General features: G+C 47.5%; 2 protein-coding genes and 1 non-coding gene across 6 annotated transcripts in view; 2 read left to right on the forward strand and 1 right to left on the reverse strand.

Moving 5' to 3' along the window:
• Positions 1-1,129, reverse strand: part of Kmt2a (lysine methyltransferase 2A) — an 81,298-nt gene extending 80,169 nt beyond the window's left edge. For both annotated transcript variants that reach the window (XM_036192836.1, XM_036192835.1), the window contains exon 1: positions 637-1,129. In XM_036192836.1, coding sequence (XP_036048729.1) covers positions 637-1,059 — 423 coding nt within the window. In that variant the 5' untranslated portion in view covers positions 1,060-1,129. The remainder of the gene's footprint in view (positions 1-636) is intronic.
• The window catches only part of LOC118587132 (N-acetylglucosaminyl-phosphatidylinositol biosynthetic protein-like), a 78,208-nt gene continuing 54,100 nt past the window's right edge, over positions 472-24,579 (forward strand). For all 3 annotated transcript variants that reach the window (XM_036192840.1, XM_036192843.1, XM_036192842.1), the window contains exon 1: positions 472-1,068. The gene's annotated coding sequence lies outside the window, so the exon portion shown is untranslated. The remainder of the gene's footprint in view (positions 1,069-24,579) is intronic.
• On the forward strand, positions 20,406-20,536 carry LOC118588151. The gene has a single exon (XR_004945548.1). It is a non-coding gene; the product is annotated as a U6atac minor spliceosomal RNA (small nuclear RNA).

The following is a 24,579-nucleotide window of genomic DNA, read 5'->3' on the forward strand; positions in this document are numbered from 1 at the left end:
GAGGCCCGGTGTGCAGGAGGTGGGAGTGGGCTGGGAGTCGAGGTGAGAGAAGGGGGAGTGGCTGGCAAGGTGAAGACCTGGCTGGAGATGGAGGGAGGGTTGGTCAGGGTTTTCCCTAAAGCAAGGTGCAGGAAGGGACCTGGGTTTCCCACGGAGCAGGAGAAGAACGTGGCCCTAGATGAAGCCACCACCCGAGAGATGTCCAAGGGGAAGACTGCCCTAGGAGTAACACATCTGCCCAGGAAGGGAGGCGGAGATGTGGCGGGATCAGGTCTCTGGCAGAGGGAGGGAGGAATCTGGCTCGGATGAGGTAATCTGTGAAAGGGAGGAGGGGTTCAGTCCCGGGATGGGAAACCCCCGCAAGGGGGTCTGTGCCAAGGGATTTGGGGAAGGGTCCAGGGGAAGAAGGCGGGGTGGGGGGTAAACGCCCTCCGCCAGGAGGGTCTGAAGCCCCGGTAAGGGCGCCCTGGGGGTCTGCATCCCCTAAGGGGGTCCCAAAATGGGAGGGCCATTTGCCCCGGGTTAGGGACCCCAGGATGTTTCCAGAATTGGGATGCTCCTCAAACCTGGATGGGGGAGGGGAGGGGCTCCGCAGAGGGTCGAGACCCCGGACCTGGGGGTTCCTCGCCCCCTTACCTCTCCGCTGCCGCCTCCCCCGCCGCTCTCCCCAAACACTGCCCGGAACCGGCGCAGGTTGGTGCCGATGGCGGCCGAGACCTGCAGCGCCGCGTCGAAGCCCGGGCCCACCCGGAGCAGGGCCGGCCCTGAGGAGGCTGAGGACGATGACGAAGACGAAGACGAGGCAGACGACGAAGAGGCTGCTGAGGCGGCGGCCGCTCCCCCTGGAACCCCAGCCCCGCTGCTTCCCGCCGCCGCCGCCACCGCCGGGGGGGAGGGGGGCGCCCCGGGGCCGCCACCGCCGGCCGGGGGCCCGGGGGGAAGCAGCAAGGCCGGGACGCGTTGCCGCGGGGCGCCCCCTAGGCCCCGGCGCCCCCCGCCGCCACCGCCCCCGGTGGTCCCGGGTCGGGCGGGGAAGCGCCACCGACAGCTGTGCGCCATGTTCGCCCCGTAAGTGAAGCAGCGAGAGGGAGAGGCGACAACACAGGGGGGCGGGGAGGCGGAGGGGGGGGGAGCGGCGGGCCCCGGAACCTGCCTAACCCGCCTGGCGCCGCCTGGCCGCCCGCACCCCGCGGCCCTCTATGCCGAGCGCCGGGTGGCACACGCCTGCCCTGCAATCTGCATAGTGGCCTCTGGCCTCCGCCTCCGCCGCCCGGCGGCCGCCGCTCTATGCCGAGCCCCGGGCCCGGCTCCTCCCGCCCCGCAACCTGGATAAGTGCATGCCCCGCCCTCCGGGAGCGGCAGCGCCAGGGAAGATGAGGGGGGGAAGGAAGCCCTGGAGCCCGGAGCGGAGGCGGGTTCCGGGGAGAGGGGGAGGGGGCGAGGGCGGCGGGAGGATGGAGGCGGAGGGAGCGGGTGGCCAGCAGCCGGGAGAGCCGAGAGGCCGATTACACACGTTCCCGGGACGCGCAGGGACTCGAGCGGCCCAGGAGAGCCGCTTCCAGTGCGGCGCGGCTGCTGGGTCCCGGGAGGAGCGAGCCTTCTCCTCCGCCTTGGAGAGCAGCGGGCTTAGCCCTCATGGAACGCTTCTAGATTCCAGAAAGCCCCATTGTACTCCATGCAAAACCGAAGCGTCGCCCAATTGATTCTATGCAAAATGGCAAGGCCCTCGGTGAACGCGCTTTAAAAAATAAAATCCAATAAAGGAGGAGCCCCTCCCATCTTCATGCTTGGAGCTCTCTCCAAAATGCACACGACCGAGTGGCGGGCTTCCGCCACCTCCTCGCCCCGCTGTGCGCTGGAGGGAGGCGAGGAGCTTCTGGCTTTCGTGCCCTTCTGCCGAGTTGGGGTGTGTTTTCCCAGCCCGGGCGTTGGAGCCACGGCGTGCGCTGCGCGAACGACCTGGCGTTACAACGGAGCTGAAACTGGGTGGCTAACGGACGGGGCCTGGAGGGAAGAGGCGGGCAAAGGCGCCCCGCCCCTTCTTCCTCCGCTACCAGCCTGCCGCTGCATGCAAAGCAGACCCTAATGTATGCACGCGGAGGGAGGGGGCTCGCCAGCACATTTCTCATGACGGGGGGGGGGGGGGGGCATTGGGCATTATGATACACAGGGTGGAAGGGGCCCGCCGCCGGCGAGCTCTGGGAGCAGGGTTAGCAAGCCTAGCAGGAGGGAGAGGGAAGAGGGATGGGGTAGCGGCGGGAGGGGGAAACGGTGTGTGAATATCCACGGGGTTTACTTTATTGCGGGAAATAGGAGAGGGCGCCTCCAGCCAGGGGTTAGAAGCCTTCGGGGATGGAAAAGCCAAGGAGCAGGGAAGGAGGGATTGCTGCCCGAAGACTATGCGTTAGCTGAGGCTGGGGGATCGATACATTGCCTGCAGACCCAGAGCAGACTCCATCTCCCCCCACCCTCCAGCCGAGGTGGAGTTCGCTGGAAGGTCACGCAGCCTTCCAGATCTCCCGCACCCGTACTGGGCGCAGCTCGGACTAGGACAGCCTCGGGCAGCCGATTTAGGAAGGACAGCGAGGGTCGTAGAAAGGCAGGTAGAAACCAGCTCTAGCCTACTGGAGGTTGTACTGCACGCCTCCAGAGGTCCACGGCCTCCTGGTGCTGAAAAACCTACGTCCTTCCTACGGAAAGACGTCTGTGCCTGACGAACGAATGGGATGGGGGTGGGGGGCACCGAGAAAGGGAGGAGACATAGTCAAGCCCCAACTCCCCAAACTCGTCCGGGATCGATCGTCGTTCCAACCGCGCAGGATGGAGCCCAGATGGTTTGCAAAACGCACATTCACACAACGCGCGCACAACCAGATTCCGTTGTTGCTTCTCGTGCCTTACTAGGTGCAGAGAGGGTGGGAGCAGCGAGAGGCTATTAAAAAGCAACCCCAAGACTCTGCTTAGAACATAACACACCCCATTGTGGATGATTTCTCTATTGCAATATATTTAGCGTTAGGCTCTGGGGGCTTTGCTTCAGTATAGCTGCTGTGATCAGTTACAGATTGGCGACCACGTGGATTCTCTCAAGCATCCTGATTTGTTCCCTCTTTCTCTCTCTCTCGCTTATTTTTCTTTTGTATTTGCCGCCCCCCTTCTTTAATATGCACAACGGCCTACAGAGGTAGTAGGCAGGGGACTGAGTGACAGGCTTTATATAACTGTGTCAACAGAATTTCTTCCCGCCCTCCACCTTTGAGAAAACAAACGCGCTGGATTCTGAGTAACCCCCTCCCTACAAGCACACTCACTCCATTTAGCACAGGTGGGAGGTCTGCAGGGTGGGCGGCAGCAACAGGAACGGAGAATGTCTTTGCGCGTTGTGAAGACACGAGCCTGGGAAGTGGGGGAGAACTCCTTGAGAAATTATCGGGTTGGTCTCTCAAATTAGTGCAAAGAGAGCTCAGCTAGATCAGAATTTGGTTTGTGACTGGATGATTTAGAGGGGAAATCGTGATTACAAATAGCTTTTATTGAGTACTTCCTATGAGCCCAAATGCTTGATGTGTGTTCAGTTCTTACTAATCATAGAAGACAATCCTTATTTTACAGGTAGGTAAACTGAGTCTTAGAGTAATGTCCTAGGCCACATACATAGTAATAGGTCTGCAACTCAGTGAAGTCTAACACCAGTATCCAGAAACTGCTGTGGATAGCAGAAAGACATTCAATGGTAGAGGAGTTACCTAGTATTTGGAAAAGCCCTGGGTTTGATCCTGAGCACCAACACACACACACACACACACACACACACACACAGAGAGAGAGAGAGAGAGAGAGAGAGAGAGAGAGAGAGAGGAAACACAGAGAGACTATTTTCTGCTTTTCTCTCTCATGTTACCTGAAACTGCATGTGCTTTATTTTTGGTATTAAATTTTGACTCATTTCCCTTGAATACCTTATATAGTCATATGGTTAATGTTTTTTGATATTTAGTTTTGAGACATGGCCTCATCTCTATTTGAGACGGATCTTGAACTTACTATGTAGCCAAGGATGACACTGAACTTTTTACCTCCTAGTGCTTGGAATACAGGTGTACCCCCCCCATGCCTGTTTCAGTGTGGTGATTGGGATTAAACCCAGGGCTTTTGTGAGTGCTAGGCAGCAAGCACTCTATCTTCATCCCCATCACCTATTTTTTAAAAAATACTATTTTGTTTGTTTGTTTATATGCCTACTTATTTGTATGCACAGTAAGAGTTGCCCACAGAGGTCAAGAGAGGACATTGGAACCCCTGGAACTGGAGTGACAAGCAGTTGTCACCTCAGTCCTCTGCAAGAGCAGCTTGTCCTCTTAACTGCTGAGCCACCTCTCCAGGCCCCTAACCCCCCCCCCTTCTTTAGTCTAACTAACCTAGACCCCAGCTATGTCAACCATCCTAGCCTCAAACTTACAAAGATCCCCCTGCTTCTATCTCTGAGTCCTGGAATTACAGGCATGTGCCACCATGTCCTGTGGTTGAATGTTAATGAAATTTCAAATCCCACTGCACTGGTCCTGAGCTGCCAAGTAGCCCTCGGTCCTATCTTACTCTTAGTGGCAGCAAATGTCACCCTTTTGTGAATGTCCTTCCAAAACTGACCTGCACCTAAAAAAGCAAATCCATAGAGAACTTTTTCCATAAATGTAAGACCATCAACTCCATTCCCGAATCTCAATGGTTTCACTTAATAAAACTGGGAAATTGTTCTTATCACTCTTGGGGATGTTTGAGAAACACACAGTTGAATTTAACCAGATATCTATTGGTGGACTTACATTACTTTCAATCCACCCAGTGCCCTCCTCCTTCTCTTCCTTCATGTGTGTGGGTGCATGTATGTCTAGGCGTGTCCACCTGCATGCAGTGCCTGTGGAGTCCAGAAGAAGGGATGGGACTCCCCTTAGACGAGTTACAGATAGATGGTTGTGAGCAGCCATGTGGGTGCTGGGAATCGAACTTGGGTCCTCTGTAGGAGCAGCCAGTGCTCTTAACCACTAAGCCATCTTATTTAAAAACAAAAACAGTGTTTTACTCTGTAGCTCAGGCTCTCCTGGAACTCAGTCTGTAGCCCAGGCTAACCTCAAACTTGAGGCAATCCTCTTGCCTCAGTTGAATGCTAAGATTATAGGGATGACCCACCATGCCTAGCCAGTGTATTCAGTTTCTCACAATAACACAATGCACAACCTTGAACACACACCACCTTGCAGTTGTATAATATATCTTTAGTATGAAGTCCTGGAAGTGGAATTGCTGAGCCCAAACTATGTACATTTATGATTTTGATACATATTACCAAATTGTCCCCAGCCAGTAAAGGTTGTTCTAGTAATTCATTTTCCCATCAACATTATTGAAGAGGGCCTCTCTCTATAACCCTTCTGAAAGTTTTTTCTTAACCTTCTTGATCTTTGCCAACCTAATAAAAATGCACATATTTTACATCTTTTTCCAAATTAGAGAAGGAACCTTTCAGGAAGGAAACTCCAAATTTTGCCCATTTCTGTGAACTCATAAATTACTCTGGCTTTAAAGAGACCTCTAGAAGCTGGAGAGATTGGCTCAAAAGTTAAGAGCACTTGCTGCTTTTGCAGAGGACCTGGGCTCAATTCTCAGCATCCACATGATGGATCACAACCATCCTAACTCCAGTTCCGGGGGGTCCAAAGCCCTCTTCTAACCTCCATGGACAGAGGCATGCACATGATATGCATACATATATGCAAGCAAACACACATAATATAAAATGAATAAACCTAAATTATTTTTCAAAGAGACTCCTAGGTGTTGGCTCTCTCTTTTTCTACTCTGAGAACTCCTCACTGCAAAAGCAGTATCATGGTGGGACTAACATGAGCTCAGAGTTACAAAGCTAGGCTTGATTTGCAGATCCAATACTTTTAGTTATACACCTTGAGCCAGGTACCTAGCCATACTATGCCTGTTTCCTCATTTGCAAAACTTAGAATATTAACAGCAACTTCACAAGATTGCTATGATGTATTCTAAGCATCTTCTTTCTCATTCAAATAGAAACAACACACACAAAAATTGGTGTTTTTTTTGTTTTTGTTTTTGTTTTTTGGTTTGTTTGTTAATGCTAAGGATAGAACCTACCCAGATTTCTTTTATCTTTTTGTTTTGAGACAGGGTTTCACATAACCCAGGCTGATTTTAAACTTGCTACATAGCCTTAGCATGACCTTGAACTCCTAATCCTTCTGCTTCAGCCTTCCAAGGGCTTCACCCGGATTTTCTTTACCATTGGTGAAGACAGCTCTCTCAATTTCCTTTCTCCAAATAGACATAATAGATATAGTGCATTAATACAGAAGTCCCAGAGGTCTTTGAACTAAGACAAGAAGCTGAGTCAATTAAATTTCCCCCTCAGAATCACCACAGAACATAGAACTGTTCAGAATCTTTGGATATTGCTTTCTTTTGGAAAGAAAGGGCCAAATCTATGACTCTTCAGTAAAGGCACCTTTATTTTAGGTGGGCTTGTGATGTACACCTGTACTCCAGGTACTAGGGAAGTAGAGGCAGTGGGTGGAGAGTGTAAAGCCAGTCTGGTCTGCACATTGAGTTCAAGGATAGCCTCCTGAGCTTAAAATAAAAAGCATGAGTTGGAGGCTGGAGAGATGGCTCAGCAGTTAAGGGCACTGACTGCTCTTCCAGACAGACCCAGGTTAAATTCCCAGTACCCACATGGCAACTAACAACTGTCTATAGCTCCAAGATCTGACACCCTCACACAGACATACATGCAGGCAAAACACCAATGCAAATAAAATAAAAATAAAAAATTATTTAAAAAGTAGTTGCAGTGCCTATGTCCATTGAGTTTTCATTTCTGAACTTGAGAAGAATTGGGCATAGTTATATTTATGACTGAAAGGGTTTTATTGAATCTAGTAAAGATAGCAGCTGGCTTTCTGCCAAAGACTTGGTGTAAGTTTGCTCAAAGTCAAGGTCTAGCTAATTGGGGGGGGGGGGGGGAGGAGAGGTTTCTGAAGACAGAGACTGTGGATTAGTCACACTTGTATCTGCTGTGTCAATCTATATAAGCCCAATTAATGTTTTCTAAATAAATTCCCAGCTACACTGTTAGATTTGGGGATTCACTCTAAAGGGCTTTAAATTTGTATTTGTCTATTTATTTAGGTGTTTTTAAACATGTATGTACTTGTTTATGTATGTGTATGGTTTGTGCATGCCATACCGTGTGTGCTCGGGAGTCATAGAATAACCTGCAGGGGTCCATCTCCTCCTTCCACCACATGGCTTCCGGGGGCTGAACTCAGGTAGCCAGGCTTGGAAGCAAACTGTCCTGTGGGTCCAAGAGATGGCTTTGTCAGAGGATGCTGGCATTTGCCTGTGCGTCTGGCTGTATTTTTGTTGCAGTTTTACATTTAATCTGGAATCAATCAAACTATCTCCATTTGAAATTATACCAGTTCAAAATACATGTTATATATATATTGGTTTTTCGAGACAGAGTTTCTCTGTGTAGCCTTGGCTGTCCTGGAACTCTCTCTGTAGACCAGGCTGGCCTCAAACCCATATATCTGCCTGCCTCTGCTTCCTGAGTGCTGGGATGAAAGGCATGAGCCACCACTGCCTGGAGAGAAAAATGATGAGTAGCTATCATTTGCTTATGACTGCTTTACCTTGTAAAAACTCCATGGGAGTTCTGTATTGGGGTTTTCTTTCTCTCTCTTTCCAGATGTCTCTAAGTTGTAGTCATAGTGACTTCTGATGGGCACAGGTTAGGTCTGTTGCATAAGTTAAGCCAAACTATCCAGTCACAGGAGACAGAGAAAGCAATGGCCCCATGAAGTATAGAAGGCTAGAGGAAACTGCAGGAACTGAGAAACTCTGAAGGTACCAGGTCAAAAGATGGGGTTGGGGCTAGGGCAAGGGAGATGGCTCATCAGGTAGAAGTGCTTGCCGCCAAGCCTGATTCCCCAAGTTCAATCCCCAGGACCCACATAGTTGACAAAGAGAATCAGCTCCCCCAAGCTATCCTGTGACCTCTACACACACACACACACACACACACACACACACACACACACACACACACACACATTGTAATAATAAGGGCTGGAGAGATGGCTCAGAGGTTAAGTAAAGCACTGGCTGTTCTTCCATAGGTCCTGAGTTCAATTCTCAGCAACCATACGGCGGCCCACAACCATCTGTACTGAGATCTGGCTCCCTCTTCTGGTGTGCAGTCAGAACAATGTATACATAATAAATGATTTAAAAAAAAGAGTGTTTGTTACTTTTAAAAAAATAAAATATAATATAATAATAAGAGGCTGGAAAAATGGCTGAGAGGTTAAGAGCATTTGTTGCTCTCACAGAGGACCCTCATTAGGATTTCTAGTTCACATGGTAGCTCACAAAGGTTTCTCAGTTCTAGAGGATCAGGTACTTCTGACATCCTCAGGTTCCAGGCATTCACATGGTACACATATATACATCCAGGAAAAACACTCACACACATAAAATAAAGACTTTTTAATGGAATAAGAATAAGGAAGAAGCAAAGGGGTTGACAAGGGTTCATTGTGGAGTCCGACCCTCGGCCATTGCTCCATGACGACAGACACAAGCAACCACTGTCTTCTGGGGCAGACATGGATGGTGTCTGTAGGAGGAGCTGTAGGGGAACGTCAAAGCCCAAGACAGACTTTTGGTTAAGAAGGCAGGGAGAAGCAAGGGGAGGCATCTTTTCAGGAGGCACACCTGTAACAGGAAAGAAAGGGACTTTAGCTGGAGCCCCTAACCCATGGTTAAGAGGTTTCTGCATCTGTTTTTGAGACAAGGTCTCATATAGCCCAGCGTGGCCTCGAACACTCCTTGTAAGTGAGGTTGACACTAAACTCCTGATCATCCCACTGCCACCTCTCCAGTGCTGGGATTGTAAGAATACACTACCATGCCTAGTGTATGGGTGAGGGAACCCAGGGCCTCCTGTGTAACAGGCAAGCACTCTACCAACTGAGCTCCATCCACAGCCCTAGAGTTTGTTTGTTTGTTTGTTTGTTTATTTATTTATTTATTTATTTATTTATTTATTTATTTATTTATTTGGTTTTTCCGAGACAGGGTTTCTCTGTAGCTTTTGGAGCCTGTCCTGGACTAGCTCTGTAGACCAGGCTGGCCTCGAACTCACAGAGATCCATCTGCCTCTGCCTCCCGAGTGCTGGGATTACAGGTATGTGTCACCACCGCCCGGCTGTTTAGGTTTGTTGAGACAGGGTTTCTTTGTGTAACAGTCCAGGCTGTCTTGGAACTCGCTTTGTAGATCAGGCTGGCTTCAAACTCACAGAGATCCACCTGCTTCTGCCTCCCAAGTGCTGAGATTAAAGGTGTGTGCCACCACTGCCCAACTACAAGGTAAAATTTTAAAATATCATTAAAGAGCATTGTAGAGCCGATGAGAAGGCAGGACAGAAAGGCAATAAAAAGACAGGACGCAGGAAGAAGCTCTCTCTCTCAGGGGCAGAGATGGCAGCGACTGGTAAGCTAAAGGGAGTCTTGGGCTTCGCTAGTGCTCTGATCTCTTAGGCTTTAACTCTGTATTTGGCTCTGTGTTTCTTATTTACTAAAACCATTTAGAACTTCATCTACAGAGCATAAAATTAGAAAGTCTATATATGCTTGCTGTCCCTCTCATATATGTGCACATGTAAATATGCAAGCATATATGTCTATATGGAAATATACTTTTAAAAAAAGTTTTCTTGAGATATCGTCTCTCAATATAGACCAGGCTGGCCTCTAAGTCATAGAGATCTACCTGCTTTTGCCTCTGGAGTGCTGGGCATACATAGCTTCTAAACTGACGTGAATATAGTACACACACTTGGTCCCTAATTTCATGCAAGTCCCAGAAGCCCTTATCTCCCTGACCTTATCTTCTGCCTCTCCTGAGCTCACGCTGTCTTCGGTTGCTACTGCCTTGACCTTCTTGTAGTTCCTGGAATGGCCAGCACACTTAGACCTTAAGGCTTTTGCACTTGCTGTTCCCTCTGCCCGTGTTCTTCCGCTACAGCCTCTTGGCTGACTCGCACTTCCTTCATATCTCTGCTCCTGTCCCTCCTCAGAAGCCACCATTATCATTCAGGATACCATATACTACTCCTCACCCCCTTCCTTTTACAGTGCTAGAGACTGATCAGGCCTCTTGTGTTAGGTAAGCTCTACCACTGAACTACATCCCCATGCCTCTTTACAAGGAATTGCTATGTATATAGGTGTTTTGCCTGAATGTATGTCTCTGCATAAGCGTTTGCCTGCTACCCACTCAGGCCAGAAGGGGGCACTGGTCCCCTGGAGCTGGAGTTACAGATGGTTGTGAGGCAGCATTCGGGTGCTGGGAATCAAACCCAGTCCTCTGGAAGAGCAAGCGGCCAGCGTTCTTAACTGCTTATCTGTCTCTCCAGTCACCCCACCTTCCTCTTTCTGACTGAGGCTTATATAGCCCAGGCTAGCCTCTGACTCACTGTTTTGGAGGATGACCTTGAACTTCCTGATCCTTCTGCCTCCCCCACTGTCTTCTTTCTAGAAGGCAGGCCTCCCGGAATTTGATTCCCCTTGTCTTAGGTCTTCTTCCTCTCCATCCTCTTCCTCTTGAAGGTCTCTCCCTGCCTACCACAAAGTTTGGGATATCTCTTTCTCCTAAGTATGTCTCCCATCTATCTCTTCCTTACAGGGGAGCAACGCCAACCCTGGTTTTAGTCAGTGCTGGGGGTCCAACCCAGGGCCTCAGACATGCTATGTAAACACTCTACTAACAAACAGAGCTATTTCCCCAGACTCTCCTGCAGCACTTACTGGATTTGCTTACTTTAAACCTTTTTTGATTACATTTTAAAATTTATGTATTTAATTGGGGGCACTTGTGCAGAGCTCAGAGGACAACTTGCAGGAGTCAGTTTCCTCCTTCCATCATGTGGGTCCCAGGGATCAAATTCAGGTTGTCAGACCTGGCACCTTGAAGGGCCCACTCGCTGTGGGGCACCTTGAAGGGCCTTCATGAGCTGTATCTTAACACTTCTCACCTGTCTAGATTTTCTTACTTCACTGTCAGTGTCCTTCACAAGGATCCAACTCCATGAATGGAGGGTCTGTGCTTCCAGCTGCTGTACCCAGAGGCTGCAACCGGACATGACCCTGAACAGGTGTCTAGTAAAAGAAAAAAGCAGAGAGAGATGGCATCGTAACATAGTGGTTCTGAGTAATGCTGGAGAGATGGCTCAGAAGTTGAAGGGCATCCTGCAGAAGAGCCACTGTTCAGGCCCCAGCACCCACTCTCAATGGCCTTGTAACTTCAGCTTTGGGGAGCTCAATGCCTCTGTCCTCCAAGGGAATCTGCACACACTTGCACATGCCCACATATAGACATGAACACATACACATCATTTAAAAAAAAATCTTGGGTTTGGGGATTTAGCTCAGTGGTAGAGCACTTGCCTAGCAAGCACAAGGCCCTGGGTTTGGTCCTCAGCTGGGGGGCGGGGAGGGGGGATCTTAAAAGAAAAAGGATAAGAACTAAAATTGCTTGAGTTCAGATCTGTTTGGTTTTATTTTTTTTTCTCTCTGAGACAGGGTCTCGCTATGTAGTCCAGGCTGCCTTCAAACTCAAGATCCTTCTGCCTCAGCCTCTAAGAGCTAGGATTACAGAAGCCACCATGACTGGCTCAGACATCTTTATTTCTTAGTGGATGTGTACACTTGGGAAGGTGAATCAGTAAACCAGGTCATCCTAGTATCTAATCCTAGGTTTTCAAGAGGATTAATATATGGATCTATATTACGTGTTTACAGTAATAACTGTCATAGAGGATGTTAGGACTGTTTGATTTTTATTTTTTGGTAGAGTTTTGGGGTTTGTTTGTTGTGAAGTGCCAGGGCCTTGTACACACTAGGCAATAGCTTTTGTGCTGACCTTTCCTCAGCACAGTTGGTAGGTTTTATAAAGACTATTCAGCTAAGTGGATGGTATATGCCTCTAATCCTAATACTCAGGATACTTACTGAAGCAGGAGGGTCAAAAGTTTGAGGAAAGCCGAGGAAACACAAAGTTCTAGGCCAGCCTGGGTGGGCTCCCTGACCCAGTCTCAAAACAAAGAAAACAACAATTCCCCAAAGGCCATCTAGTCGCTTGGTCATGGGTGGCCCTGCCCAGCTGGCTCTTCTCCATCTTCTAGGTGGTTCTTCCCAGACCCATTTCTCTGTCTTTCACTCTTAGACACCAGTGTCTCTGAGTGTCTGTCATTTCTGACATTCTCTTCTGGTGATCTCACGGTTTTAACTACTACTCAGGCCGCAGAGATCAGTAACTGCCGCCCCAAACAGCCCCTGCCTCTAGAGCTTCAGCCTCTGGCGTGGAAATAAGCATTTCCACTCTAATTACTTGTTAGGCTGCATGACTCACCAGAGTGTGGGTTCCTCAAGGGCAGGAATAACTCCTTGGTTATCTTTATCTCTGCTCCCGGCTGCGGGCAGGCAAGGTGTTCTTGGTAGGTCTGCTTCCTCCGTGTTCACAGTCAATTGGAGGGAAACAAACAATAAAGAACTAGATGGTCTGCTGTCTCAGAGGGCTATGTTGATGAGATAAAGACACCAGAGAGCTGGGAGACGCTAAGGCACAACAGTTGTCAGTAAGGACGACCAGGCTTTGGGCAAAGGAAGAGTAAGTCAAATGATGTTTCAGAGGAGAGGATCCCAAGCATAAACCAGCACACACACAAGCCATAAGATGCAGCATGTTTTGTAGAGTAGTTGGGAGACAATAGAGAGACCCTGGGACTGGATGTCGTAAGATGGACAGGATTAGTGGTAAAATGTGGGGCAGGGTGAGAGGGTGGTGGTGGTGGTTTCAGATTTTACAGGGGCATCAAATTAAGTGAGAAGCCGTTGGAGGGTTCTGAAGAGAAGGTTGATAAGCTATGACTCAACATTTGAAGGGTCATTCTGGCTGCTGTCAGAAACAGACAAATGGGCACTAGGGAGGCAGGCACTCAGTTGGCAGAGTGCTTTCCTAACATGCTTGAAACCCTGGGTTGAATCCCTAGCACTGAGATAAACTGGGCATGGTGGCACATGCCTGTGATCTCAGAACTTAGTTGTCTCACAAAACTTTTCCCGAGGAGACTCAACACACATTGATTCTCAGCCCAGAGAGGAATCCCACGACAGATCCAATAACAAATGCCACCAAAGTCAAACTTGGTGATCCAATGAGTTTTATTGAGGTTACTTAGAGGAATATGGGTGAGGGGTTACTTACAGAGGCAGAAACAACTCAGCTGCCTCACCAAAGCCCACTGAACACAGGTGACAACAGTTCGTGCAAACTGGGAACCTGGAGCACACTACACAGCCTACAGGCAGCTCAATAGCTTGGAAGGTGTCCTTTCCAGGCGCCTCAGTTGGTCTAAACTTCCTCCCAGCAGCATATCTGATCTCTGCTTCTTCCAGGCAGCTGGTCTAGTCTCAGAGTCTTCTTTGCAGCTCAGTTTATCTGAGAGTCTTCTTAGTAGTTTGAAGCAGACTCTCAGCTTTTATTACTTACCCTGGCAGGAAGGGGGCTAGTGAATCTGGCCAGTTTCAGGGACTTCCTGAAGCTATTTTGAGTTGTTTATCTTTCGGTTTAAAGAGAGTCCCTGGAATGTTTCCACCTCAGAGAAAACCGTTAGATAACACTGGTTTACACAGTGAGTTCCAGGTGACCTAGGCTTATGTAATAAGACCTTGTCTCCAAGAATACTCCAAAAAAGGGGTGCAGGGGAAATACTTGGTTAAGTGCTGATGTCATCCAAGCACAAGGGCCTGAGCTCAATCTCCAGAGCCCAGGTGAATATGCTAGGCTTCCTGCTTGTGATTTTAGCACTGGGCAGTGAAGATAAGCAGAGTCCTAGAGCTCAGAGGCTTGCCAGCTTCTCTAGGTGAGTGAAAAATCTATAATAGAAGTAGATGGTAGCTAAGAAAGGGCCCCTGATTGTCCTCTGGGTTCCGCATGTATTGTAGACATGTACATATGTGCACACTGTTAGGATCCTGCCCTCACTCCTGTACATGCGCAGCTCGGGGTCTTACGTCATCAGGGGCCGCTGACGACTATGTACGCACCTTAAAAAGCCAGATGCAGACCCCCACGCTCTCTCTCTCTCTCTCTCTCTGCTCTGCTCCCCTTTCCCCCCATCCCACCATCTTTCTCTCTCACCAGGCCTGGTCCCCTTCCCCCACTTTTCCCTCCTAATAAAGCTCTCTGTAACTAGGTAGTTGTGGGCTGTGGCTGGTGACTTTTCCGCCAGTAATCAGTGCTGCACGCTGCAACAGCATGGCCACCAGTGCCGTTTATCTTTCTTTTTTTAAAAAATATTTATTTATTTATTATGTATACAGCATGTATGACTGCAGGCCAGAAGAGGGCTCTAGATCTCATTACAGATGGTTGTGAGCCACCATGTGGTTGCTGGGAATTGAACTCAGGACCTCTGGAAGAGCAGCCAGTGCTCTTAACCTCTGAGCCATCTCTCCGGCCCACCATTTATCTTTCATTGGTGCCGTGGACTCGGATAGGAAATTCTGCTCACTTGGCTTCTGGGGCTGGGTGTTGTCGGGAACATATACCGAGGACCTGCGACTGCCTGCCTTGCTTTTTTCCTTCCTTTGCGTAGCCGCCACTGCCGCTGCCACCCTGCCACCCCCACCACTTGTGCTGCGGAGATTGGTGAGTACCCGGCCGTTTCCTGCGGCGTCGGCCTGAGCTGTATTCTCGCACCAGACCCCCAAGGGGTCCTCAGCTGCGTACCACGACACAGTCTATCTTGATGAAGTGTAGGATGCTGTCCTGGTCCTTTATCACGAGGACAGTTCGGGTAATTTGTGCTGTTAATGCCGGTCCACAGACTGTCTATTCTTAAGGACACTTGAAATAGGAGCCTGGGATCCCATTTGTTATTTTAATTTTTAATTTTTCTCTCTTGGGACTGCAGCCACGGGACATAGGGCCGGATACCAGTAAATTTGGCCATTTCAACCCTGATATTTCACAGGAATTATCTAACTTCTGCCAGCGAACGAGCAAATGAAAAGAGTTAACTTATCCCCAAGCTTTCTACCGAAGCTCTGAACCCTTCTCCTGCTCCATTTCTGATTCTTTCCCTGCCTTGGGCAGCCACTTCTGTCTCTCTGACTTCTGCTTCCCGCTCTCCGGCTTTGGGCTGGCTTTAACTCACCTTAACTCCTCCCACTCATTCTCAAGCTGTCCTGAGAAGCACAGAGGCGTCCGAAAGCAGGCTAGGATCCATTCAAATAAGTTTACAGTAATCAGGATGGCTTTTTAGCCAGAGATCAGTTTATACCCTGCATCCTGGCAGGTCTTCCTTCCTAAAGCTGTCCTCAAGCCAGCAGGCATTAAAAAAAAAAAAAAAATTCAAGACACGGAGTAAAATCTGTCTCTTGTCCCCCAGACCTCCTTGATATAGGGCTAAAACTTAAGCATCTGGAGAGCAAGGCTCCTAACCCCACAGGCGAAAGTTTCAGCTGTGGCATTTAAGGTGTACCAGGGGAGGGATGAAAAAAGCCCGAGAACAGAATTGCCAAGTGCTGGCACATGCTGTCTGACTGGTCCCCAAAAAAGGCCACAAGGGCTAGTGCATGCCCTGCCAGGCCATCAATTGAGCCTTGTTGAAAGTGCCACCTACAGCCGGGTGGTGGTGGTGCATGCCTTTAATCCCAGCACTTGGGAGTCAGAGCCAGGTGGATCTCTGTGAGTTCGAGGCCAGCCTGGGCTACAAAGAGAGTTCCAGGAAAGGCGCAAAACTACACAGAGAAACCCTGTGTCAAAAAACCAAAAGAAAAAAAAAGAAAAGAAAAGAAAAGAAAGTGCCACCTAGAAAGACAACTGGTTAGCTCACTACACCAGGCCCCAAGTGGCATGGGGACAAACAAAGACCTCCAGCAGCCGACCTAGGCTTGGCCACAGGCTTGCTCGCAGGGAACTCAGAATGCAGCATGGAAGCGATCCATTTCTTTCCTTCTGGATACCAGAGCCACTGACTCAGTTTTGGGGTCTCACCTCTCCTCGTTTCCCTATTGTTGGGGTCGGGAGGACAGCCTTACCCACCTCACCAGACTTAATTGTACTCTCAGGGTTACTTAAAGGGAAAAGATTTTCAGCTAAAATAGCAGCTTCCACTTCATTGCTCCCTCCATGTCCCTCTCTCCAGACCTGTTAGCAATGCTTCATTCTTGTGCGCACAGACAGGGCCCTGATCTCTGCCTTGTCCCTAATTCCACAGAAATAAGTTCTCATGCACCACAAGCTTTTCTCTTTCCAGTTCCCTCTTCTAATTAACTGCTCAGCTAATGGCTGCTTCACACCAACACAGAGCTGGAGTCTAGGGATTATCAAGTAAGAAACTGTAACGGTTAAAAGGTATTTACACCCCCAGACCCCAAAGTGTCCGGGTTCTACAAAAACAGACTTTAATGTAACCATCTATTACTGTTAAATGCTCTCAACAATTGATCACCTGTGTCTCCTAAATGCTAAACTAATAAAGGAAACAGATGCCTTAAAATAATCTGTCTCTGATAAAGCTTAAAAACATGTTCCAATCTTTGTCTCTCTCATCAACATTAACCAATACAAGCAAACACCACAATGCTCACTAATCTTCTCATGGCTGCTTCTTAACATGTTCAGAAATTTTCCCAAGCTCCAGAAACCAGCTTAAATCCATCTGGACAGGTCGGATCTATTTCAGACTTTTTCTGTCTCACCAGCATCCTGTTAGACACTAAAGCATCCAGAGTGCCAAGCCAAGAGGGATGGATGGTGCCAGGGCAGCAGGACAGCCCACCATCCCAGGACACCTGTCTACCTCGGAAGGCCACCATCCCTACCCCCCCCTAAGAGCCAACCAACGCCCACCAAGGAGTTTTTCTGGGAGAAATGATGTCCCTATTCCTATTCATTCGCTTTTTAAAAAGATTTTTATTTATTTATTATGTATACAGAAGAGGGCGACAGATCTCATTACAGACAGTTGTGAGCCACCATGTGGTTACTGGGAATTGAACTCAGGACCTCTGGAAGAGCAGTCAGAGCTCTTAACCTCTGAGCCATCTCTCCAGCCCCTTGCTCACTTTTTTATAACAGCCAAAAGTCTGGAATGTTAGGATCCTGTCCTCACTCCTGTACATGCACAGCTCAGGGTCTTGTGTCTTATGTCATCAGGGGCTGCTGGCGACTACATATGTGCCTTAAAAAGCTGAATGCAGACTCCACACTCTCTCTCTCCCTGCTTCCCTCTTCCCCAACCCCACCATCTTTCTCTCTAATCAGACCTAGTTACCTCCCCTGCTTTTCCTTCCTAATAAAGCTCTCTGTAACTAGGTAGTCGTGGCTGTGGCTGGTGACTTTACCGCTGATAACCAGCGCTGCACACTGTAGCCAGCACCACCACCAGCACTGGGCACCGCCACCAGTGCCGTTTATCTTACATACACACACACACACACACACACACACACACACACACACACACACACACAAAATCTAAAAACAATAAAAAGAATCAACCAAGAGAGGGTGAAGGATGTAGCTCAGTGGGAAAGTATTTGTCTAACCTGTGTAAGGCCCTGGATTTGACTCCCAACATCTTCAAGAACACTAGAGACCACATAAAACTGTGAAGCAAAACCAAAAATATCTCTCCATCCCTATTTTTATTTTTAAAATTTCTTTCTTTCTTTCTTATTTATTTGTGTATATTCATGCCACTGTGTGAATGAGGAGGTCAAAGGATAACGTTGAGGACTCGATTCTTTCCTTCCACCACATGGGTCCCAGGGTTTCAATTCAGGTCATCAGGCATGGCTGTAAGTACCTTTACCTGCTGAGCCATCTCACTGGCCCCAGATGCAGAAGATCTTTGAAGCTAGATTAAGTCTTGTTGAAGTATTAAATGTAGGGAATGAGAAGCCTGGTGCTGGTGGTGGTGGTGGTGGTGGTGGTGGTGGCACACACCTTTGATCCCAGCACTTGGAAGGCAGAGGCAGGCAGAGCTCTGTGAGTTAGAGGCTGGCCTGGTCTACAGAGTGAATTCTAACACAGCCAGGGCTACACAGAGAAGCCATAGCAAAACTAAAACTAAAACAAACAAACAAACAAAATGAAATCAGTTAGTGTGAGCTGGAGAGATGGATCAGCAGTTAAGAGCACTTGCTGCTCTTGCAAAGGATCCTGGTTCAATTCCCGGCAAAGCTGCTCATGACTGTCTGTGACTCCAGCTTCAGGAGATCTGATGCCCTCTTCTGGCCTCCATGGGCACCAGGCACTCATGTGGTACACACATACATACATGCAGGTGAAACACTCCTCTACATAAAATAAAATAAATTCAAAGTTTCAAGCAGCTAAAAAAGTGAATAAATGTGTGTGTGTGTGTGTGTGTGTGTGTGTGTGTGTGTGTGACACATTACCAGGCTGCCTAGATCAGAAAACACGTAAGAGGAAAGTATTAACAGACCAATAGAAGACAAAAGATTATGATATCTTTATACACTTCCATTTCCTAGCAAAGAGAAAAAAACCTGGTCATCAGTATGAAAATAAGAGAACATTAAAAAAAAAAAAAAAGAAATTTAAAGACAAAGAGATTGAGCCTACCAACTTAAGGAGAAGGACTGAAGAAAAGGGAAAGACCAGATGTGGTAACACATCTGTAATCTCAACCCTGGAGAGACAGAAGCAGGAGGATCAGGGGTTTGAGACCAATCTAGGTTACATAATTAGTTCAAAGCCAGCTTGGGCTACAGAGCAAGACCCTGTCTCAAAACAAAAGGAAACAAACAAGCAAAAAAAAAAAGAAAAAGAAAAAGAAAGAAAGAAAGGAAAGAAAAGAAGAGAAAAGAAAACAAGGAAAGAAAAATGGCTCAGTGAGGATAAGGTCAAGTTCCTGGAAACAGTGAACTTTAATTCACAGCCTCCACCTTCGCACAGCCCTCCAAATACTCCCCAAGCCACTATTATCTGACTGCCGCCTCTGCTCAAATTATGGCCACCAGACACCAGAGATTTTCTTTTCTATTGTGTTATTGTATTTACTTTGGTCTTTTGAGACGGGGTCTCAAACCTAGGCTAACCTGGTACTTGCTGTGTAGCCCAGAATAGCCTCAGATTCCTGATCCTGTTGTCTCAGTTTCCCAAGTGCTGGGATTATAGATGTAAGCTACCATGGCCAGCTCAGACAATGACAACTTTCTTTCCTCTATTTTAATTACATGTATGAGCCCATGTGTGTTAGTCAGAGGACAACTTCTGGGAGTTGAATCTCTCTTTCCACCTTATTGGTTGTGGGGCTCAGACTCAGGCCTCACTTCCCTTTGCATTAGCCTCTCTCCATCTCTAAATGGTGGTTTCTCAGAGCCAGATTATTATTATTTTTTTTTTTTTTGGAGACAGGGTTTCTCTGTGTAGCTTTGTGCCTTCCCCGGAACTCTCTTTGGAGACCAGGCTGGCCTCGAACTCACAGAGATCTGCCTGCCTCTCAGAGCCAGATTCTTAGATACCCTCTGTTTTCATTATTTTATTACTAATTCAAATTCCAAGTGTTTCCTGCTGCCTGGAAGGTGCTGAGGATATGGGTAAACATTCATGTGCTCACTCAGCTTGGGGTTCCTTCCTAAGCAGTCCCACCTACTCCCCAAACTGCATGTCCAGCACTAACCGCCATTCTGAATTTCAGACACACCTACCCAATGCTATATGATGAACATCTTCTCTAGTACATCCCTACGCTGATCCTGCTCTGCTCTGGTCTGCCTCTTGCGTTCCCTCTCCTAAGCACCCTCCATGTACTGCTGTTCTCCACAGTGTTTCTCAGTATTGTGATCTGACACTGAACTTCCCAAGACAGAATCTGAGTGCAGTCCTTTAAAATACTTTACTGTCCTTAGCTTCTTCAAGATCCTCCATTGACTCTAAATCTCCTTCACCCTTGCCTCCAAAACACATCTCCTCCTGTGGCCCTGCCTTGCTGAACTAATCCTATATAGCTGCTCAGAGCTGCCTGATCCTGCTCTGGTGCCCACCCCTGCTGTCTAGCATGCCCATTGTCCCCTTTTCATCCCCTTGGCTGACGTCAAGCCCAGTATCATCCTCTGCATCCCAGCCTTCCTTGGCCTCTCCTGGGGGTCCCTTGAGTGTGGTACAGATGCCTGCTGCTGCTCGCACCGTATCTTGCCCTTGTATGGCTTGTGATTGCTTATTTTGCTACGTCTTCCACGGAACTGTAAGCCTCTTTAGAGACAGGAAACATGGGGCTGTGTCGTATGGAAGGTGAGAAGTTGCACTCCCTTGATAAAGATAGGAGAAGCCCTCGGGTCCTTGGGTTTAATAACACATGCATGGTTGAGGCCTTGCCTCATGCTTTGTGGCATCTAACCACTGTTGTACCTCTGTGTGATATAGCCTGGATCCCAGGTTCAATCCCTGGCAGAGGGAAAACAATCTGGCAACCATCCAGGAAACGTGCTTTTTTTTTTTTTTTCCTTTTAATAATTCTGGTTCTTTGACAGAGAATCTCATACTGTGGGTTTTGCTGGCTAGCTTAGAACTCACTTTGTAGCTCAGACTGAGCTTGAATTCATAGCAATCCTCCTGCCTTAGTCTCCCAAGTACTAAGATTATAGGCATGCACTTCATGCCAGGCTAGGAAGTAAGTCTTATAAAACGTCAGAACAAAGGCTGACAAGGTGTCTCAGTGGTAAAGGCACTTGCCATGCAGCCCTAAATAAACTAGAGTGTCATCCCTAGGACACACAGTGTTAGTAGAGAATCGACTTCTGAAAGCTGTCCTCTGCCTTGCCCCACATCATGGTGTATATGCACCTTACTCGCAACAACAATAAAAATAAATAAAATTAAAAAAGGAAAAAAAAAAAACTTCCAAAGGGGCTGGGGAGATGGCTCAGTGGATAAGAGTGCTTGCTGAGAAAGTGTAAAGACCTGAGTTAGCATCCCCAGTATCTGTATTAGAAGCCAGGTGTGGCTGCACTGGTAGGGGCTAAGCCAGGTGGACCTCTAGGGCTGGCCAGCTGCCAGTTTACCTCCAGATTAAATGAGAGACCCTGTCTCAAGGGAATAAACTGGGGACTGATCAAGTAGGACACCTGATGTTCTCCTCTGGCCTCTGTTCATACTCCACACACGTGCCACACACACACACACACACACACACACACACACACACACACACACACTCTTCAGAATCTCAAGCAGTTATTCTAATATATAGATATGTAACAGGAATATAATAACTCGGTGGATCACTGAGTATGAACAAGTGATGTGGTGGATGAATAGAAGGAGAGAGTGCAAGCCTAGACAGGAAGAGGCTCAGGGGAGATGTAGAAGGACAGTTTGGGGAAACCCTTCCAGAGTGAAGAAGAATGGAGGGAAGGAAGAGAAGGGAGAGCAGAGCATCACAGGAGTGAATCATGTCTCTTTCTCTTCTTTCAGATCAGGCAGGATGAGGCGCACCTATAATCCTAGCACTGAGGGGTGGAAGCAGGGTAGGGAGTTTGAGGCCAGCCTGGACTACATAGTAAGTTCTAGGCCAATCTAAAATGAAACCCTGTTTCAATGACTAAAGAAATACGGGCTGGAGAAATGGTTCAGTGATTGAGACAGCTCACAACTGTCCGTAACTCCAGTTCTAGGAAATCCAAGCCTTCTTCTGGCCTTTGCAAGCTCCGGGCACACATGTGGTACACAGACATACATGCAGGCAGAATGTCCATATGAATAAAATAAAAATAATTAAATAAACAGCTAACTAAAATTCTTCATTCTATTCTTTAATCTGATGACTTCATCTCCTGCACTGTGAGGCCTGAGGCTGGAGAGATGACTCTGTGATTAAGAGTATATATTACTCTTGCAGAGGACCTGGGCTCAGTTCCCAGCACTCATGTAGGGCAGCTCACAGTTACCTATAGTTCCAAGGGGATCCCATGCTTCTGGCCTCTGTGGCTACTGTTTGTTAAATAGGTGCTGCTCGTGGCTGGCCGCCACCTGCAGTGGCCTTGCCAACAGAGGAGAGTGCTGGAGGAAAGTCACAAGCCATAGTTACCTTTTAGAGCTTTATTGAGAGAGAGGGAGAGGGGGGAGGGAGGGAGAGAGAGAGAGAGAGAGAGAGAGAGAGAGAGAGAGAGAGAGAGAGAGACCGCGAGGATGGAAGAGAGCGGAAAGAGAAAAAGGGAGACACACAGAGGGTCTACTGCTTTTTAGGCTGGGCTGCCGTCCCAAGCTGATGATGTAATTAAGGACAGAATCCTTACATCCCAGACTTTCACTTATTATAAAAAAGCAGGTAGATGGGAATAGGGGTGTCTTTCCTCTCAATAACTGCTTCCAGTTGACTTTTGGACATCGGTTGGCTCTTGGGGAAATGGAGAAGGGGAGTCTTCTGAGGTAGACAGGCATTGTGGGATGAAGTCTGTCATCCATTTGCTCTGGAGACATGTATCTCTCTTGGTTGTGGCTGGGAACTTTCTGTTTGACAAGATTCTGGTGACATAGAAAAAAGCTTTTAGCTGTTACAGTTTTAGACAGATTATTTTAAAGCATCTCATAGTAATAGATGTTTACATTAAAGTCTTTTTTGTAGCACCCAGACACTTTTGGGTCTGAGGGTATGAATACCTTTTAGCTGTTACAGTTTCTTGATGATCTTTGGACTCTGGTTCTGTGGTGGTCCTGTACCATTAGCTGAACAGTGAGTTAGAACTGGGAAGAGAAAAGTGTATGATACATGAAAATTTATTTTTTTGGAATTAGGGACAAGGCAAAGATCATGGACAGAATCCTTATAGCTACCCACTCTCATCTTCACACACAGATGCACCGAGATACAATTAAATAAATATATTTTTTTAAGTTGCCAGGCAGTGGTGGCACACACCTTTAGTTCCAGAACTTGTAAAGCAGAGGCAGGCAGATCTCTGTGAGTTCAAGGTCAGCCTGGTCTAAAGAGCTAGTTCCAGAACAGCCAGGGCTACACAAAGAAACTCTGTCTTGGAAAACCAAAATTTAAAGAATAAAGTTGTGAAGGTCACACAGGATAGGCCTTTGAGTGGACTGGTTAGTCATCATTTACATCTGACTCTAACTCATCTAGCTGGTAATGGTTCATTTCCAAAGCCACACCCATTTTTATCACACCTGCTCACTCTTCCTTTGTGTTGTCATTGCTCTGGTTCCAGGAACTGGAAGCATTCTGCTTGCTCTAAATTACCTTGAAAAAGTTTGCTGGATCTATCCTCACCAGGTAATGTTTGCTTTGTTTTTAATACAAGTGAAACAAGGAGGGGGGGGAATAAAACTGACAATATTATCCCTAAAGGAGATGTCTGTCTGTTTATACAAGTCTAAATGTATCATTTAAGATTCCCTGCAGCAATCCAGCCAATTCTCTAAGGCTAACGGGACCACAGTTTGGTAGATCTAATTCAGAACAAATTTTTATCCATAGATGGGATGGAAAATCTAGGTGAGGATTAAGGTCATGGCCAAGGTACAAGAGGAGGAGGAAGTCTGAGTTAATTATAACCTAGGTTTTGCCTTCTTAATTCCAGGAAGCTGTCCCTTAGCTAGGTGGACAACGTGTGGATTGAGGGACATTCTTAGAGGCATAGGAAGCTGCCAGTTCTTGAGTTCTGAGATGTATTCCATAAGGGACAGCAGTGTCAGTATTGAACAACTAGAAATCTGTTGTTTAGGAAGATGTTTGAACAAGGATTTGGTTATTTTCTTTCTGGCAATCATGACTGGCCTGGAAGATTTGCCAAAAGCCATCACTCTCAAGATCAGTTGGGTAAAGGTAATTTGGTTTTGTTGTATAAAGTGCTGAGAATTAGCACTGAGGGCCATGATTTATCAAGCAAACACTATTTTTCCCACGTGCTACAAAGGGCTACATTTCCAGCCCCTTGACATGTTTTTGAATATATATAATAATGCATATTTTTAAAACATTTTTACATTTTGTGTCTGTATGTGTACAAGAGTACCATAATGTGTGTGCATGTGGAGGTCAGAGGACAATTTCTGAGAGTCAATTCTCTCTTTCCATTGTGTGGGTTCCAGGGATGGAACTCCAGGCTTGGGGCTATCTCCTTTAGCTGATGAACCATATTACTGGCCCCCATTGTATTTATTTAATTTTTTGGATTTTAGAAATTATTGCCAGCCAGGCAGTGGTGGTGCACACTTTTAATCCCAGCACTCAGGAGGCAGAAGCAGGTGGATCTCAGTGAGTTCAAGGCCAGCCTGGGCTACAGAGTGAATTCCAAGACAGCCAGGATTATACAGAAAACTTTGGCTTGAAAAACAAACAAATAAAAATTATTGCCTGGTTGGAGAGTTGGCTCAATGGTTAAGAGTATGTGTTGTTTTCCAGAGGACTGAAATTTGATTCACAGCACACACATGGCAGC

Source organism: Onychomys torridus, chromosome 7, assembly GCF_903995425.1.
Source record: "Onychomys torridus chromosome 7, mOncTor1.1, whole genome shotgun sequence".
Taxonomy (NCBI): domain Eukaryota; kingdom Metazoa; phylum Chordata; class Mammalia; order Rodentia; family Cricetidae; genus Onychomys; species Onychomys torridus.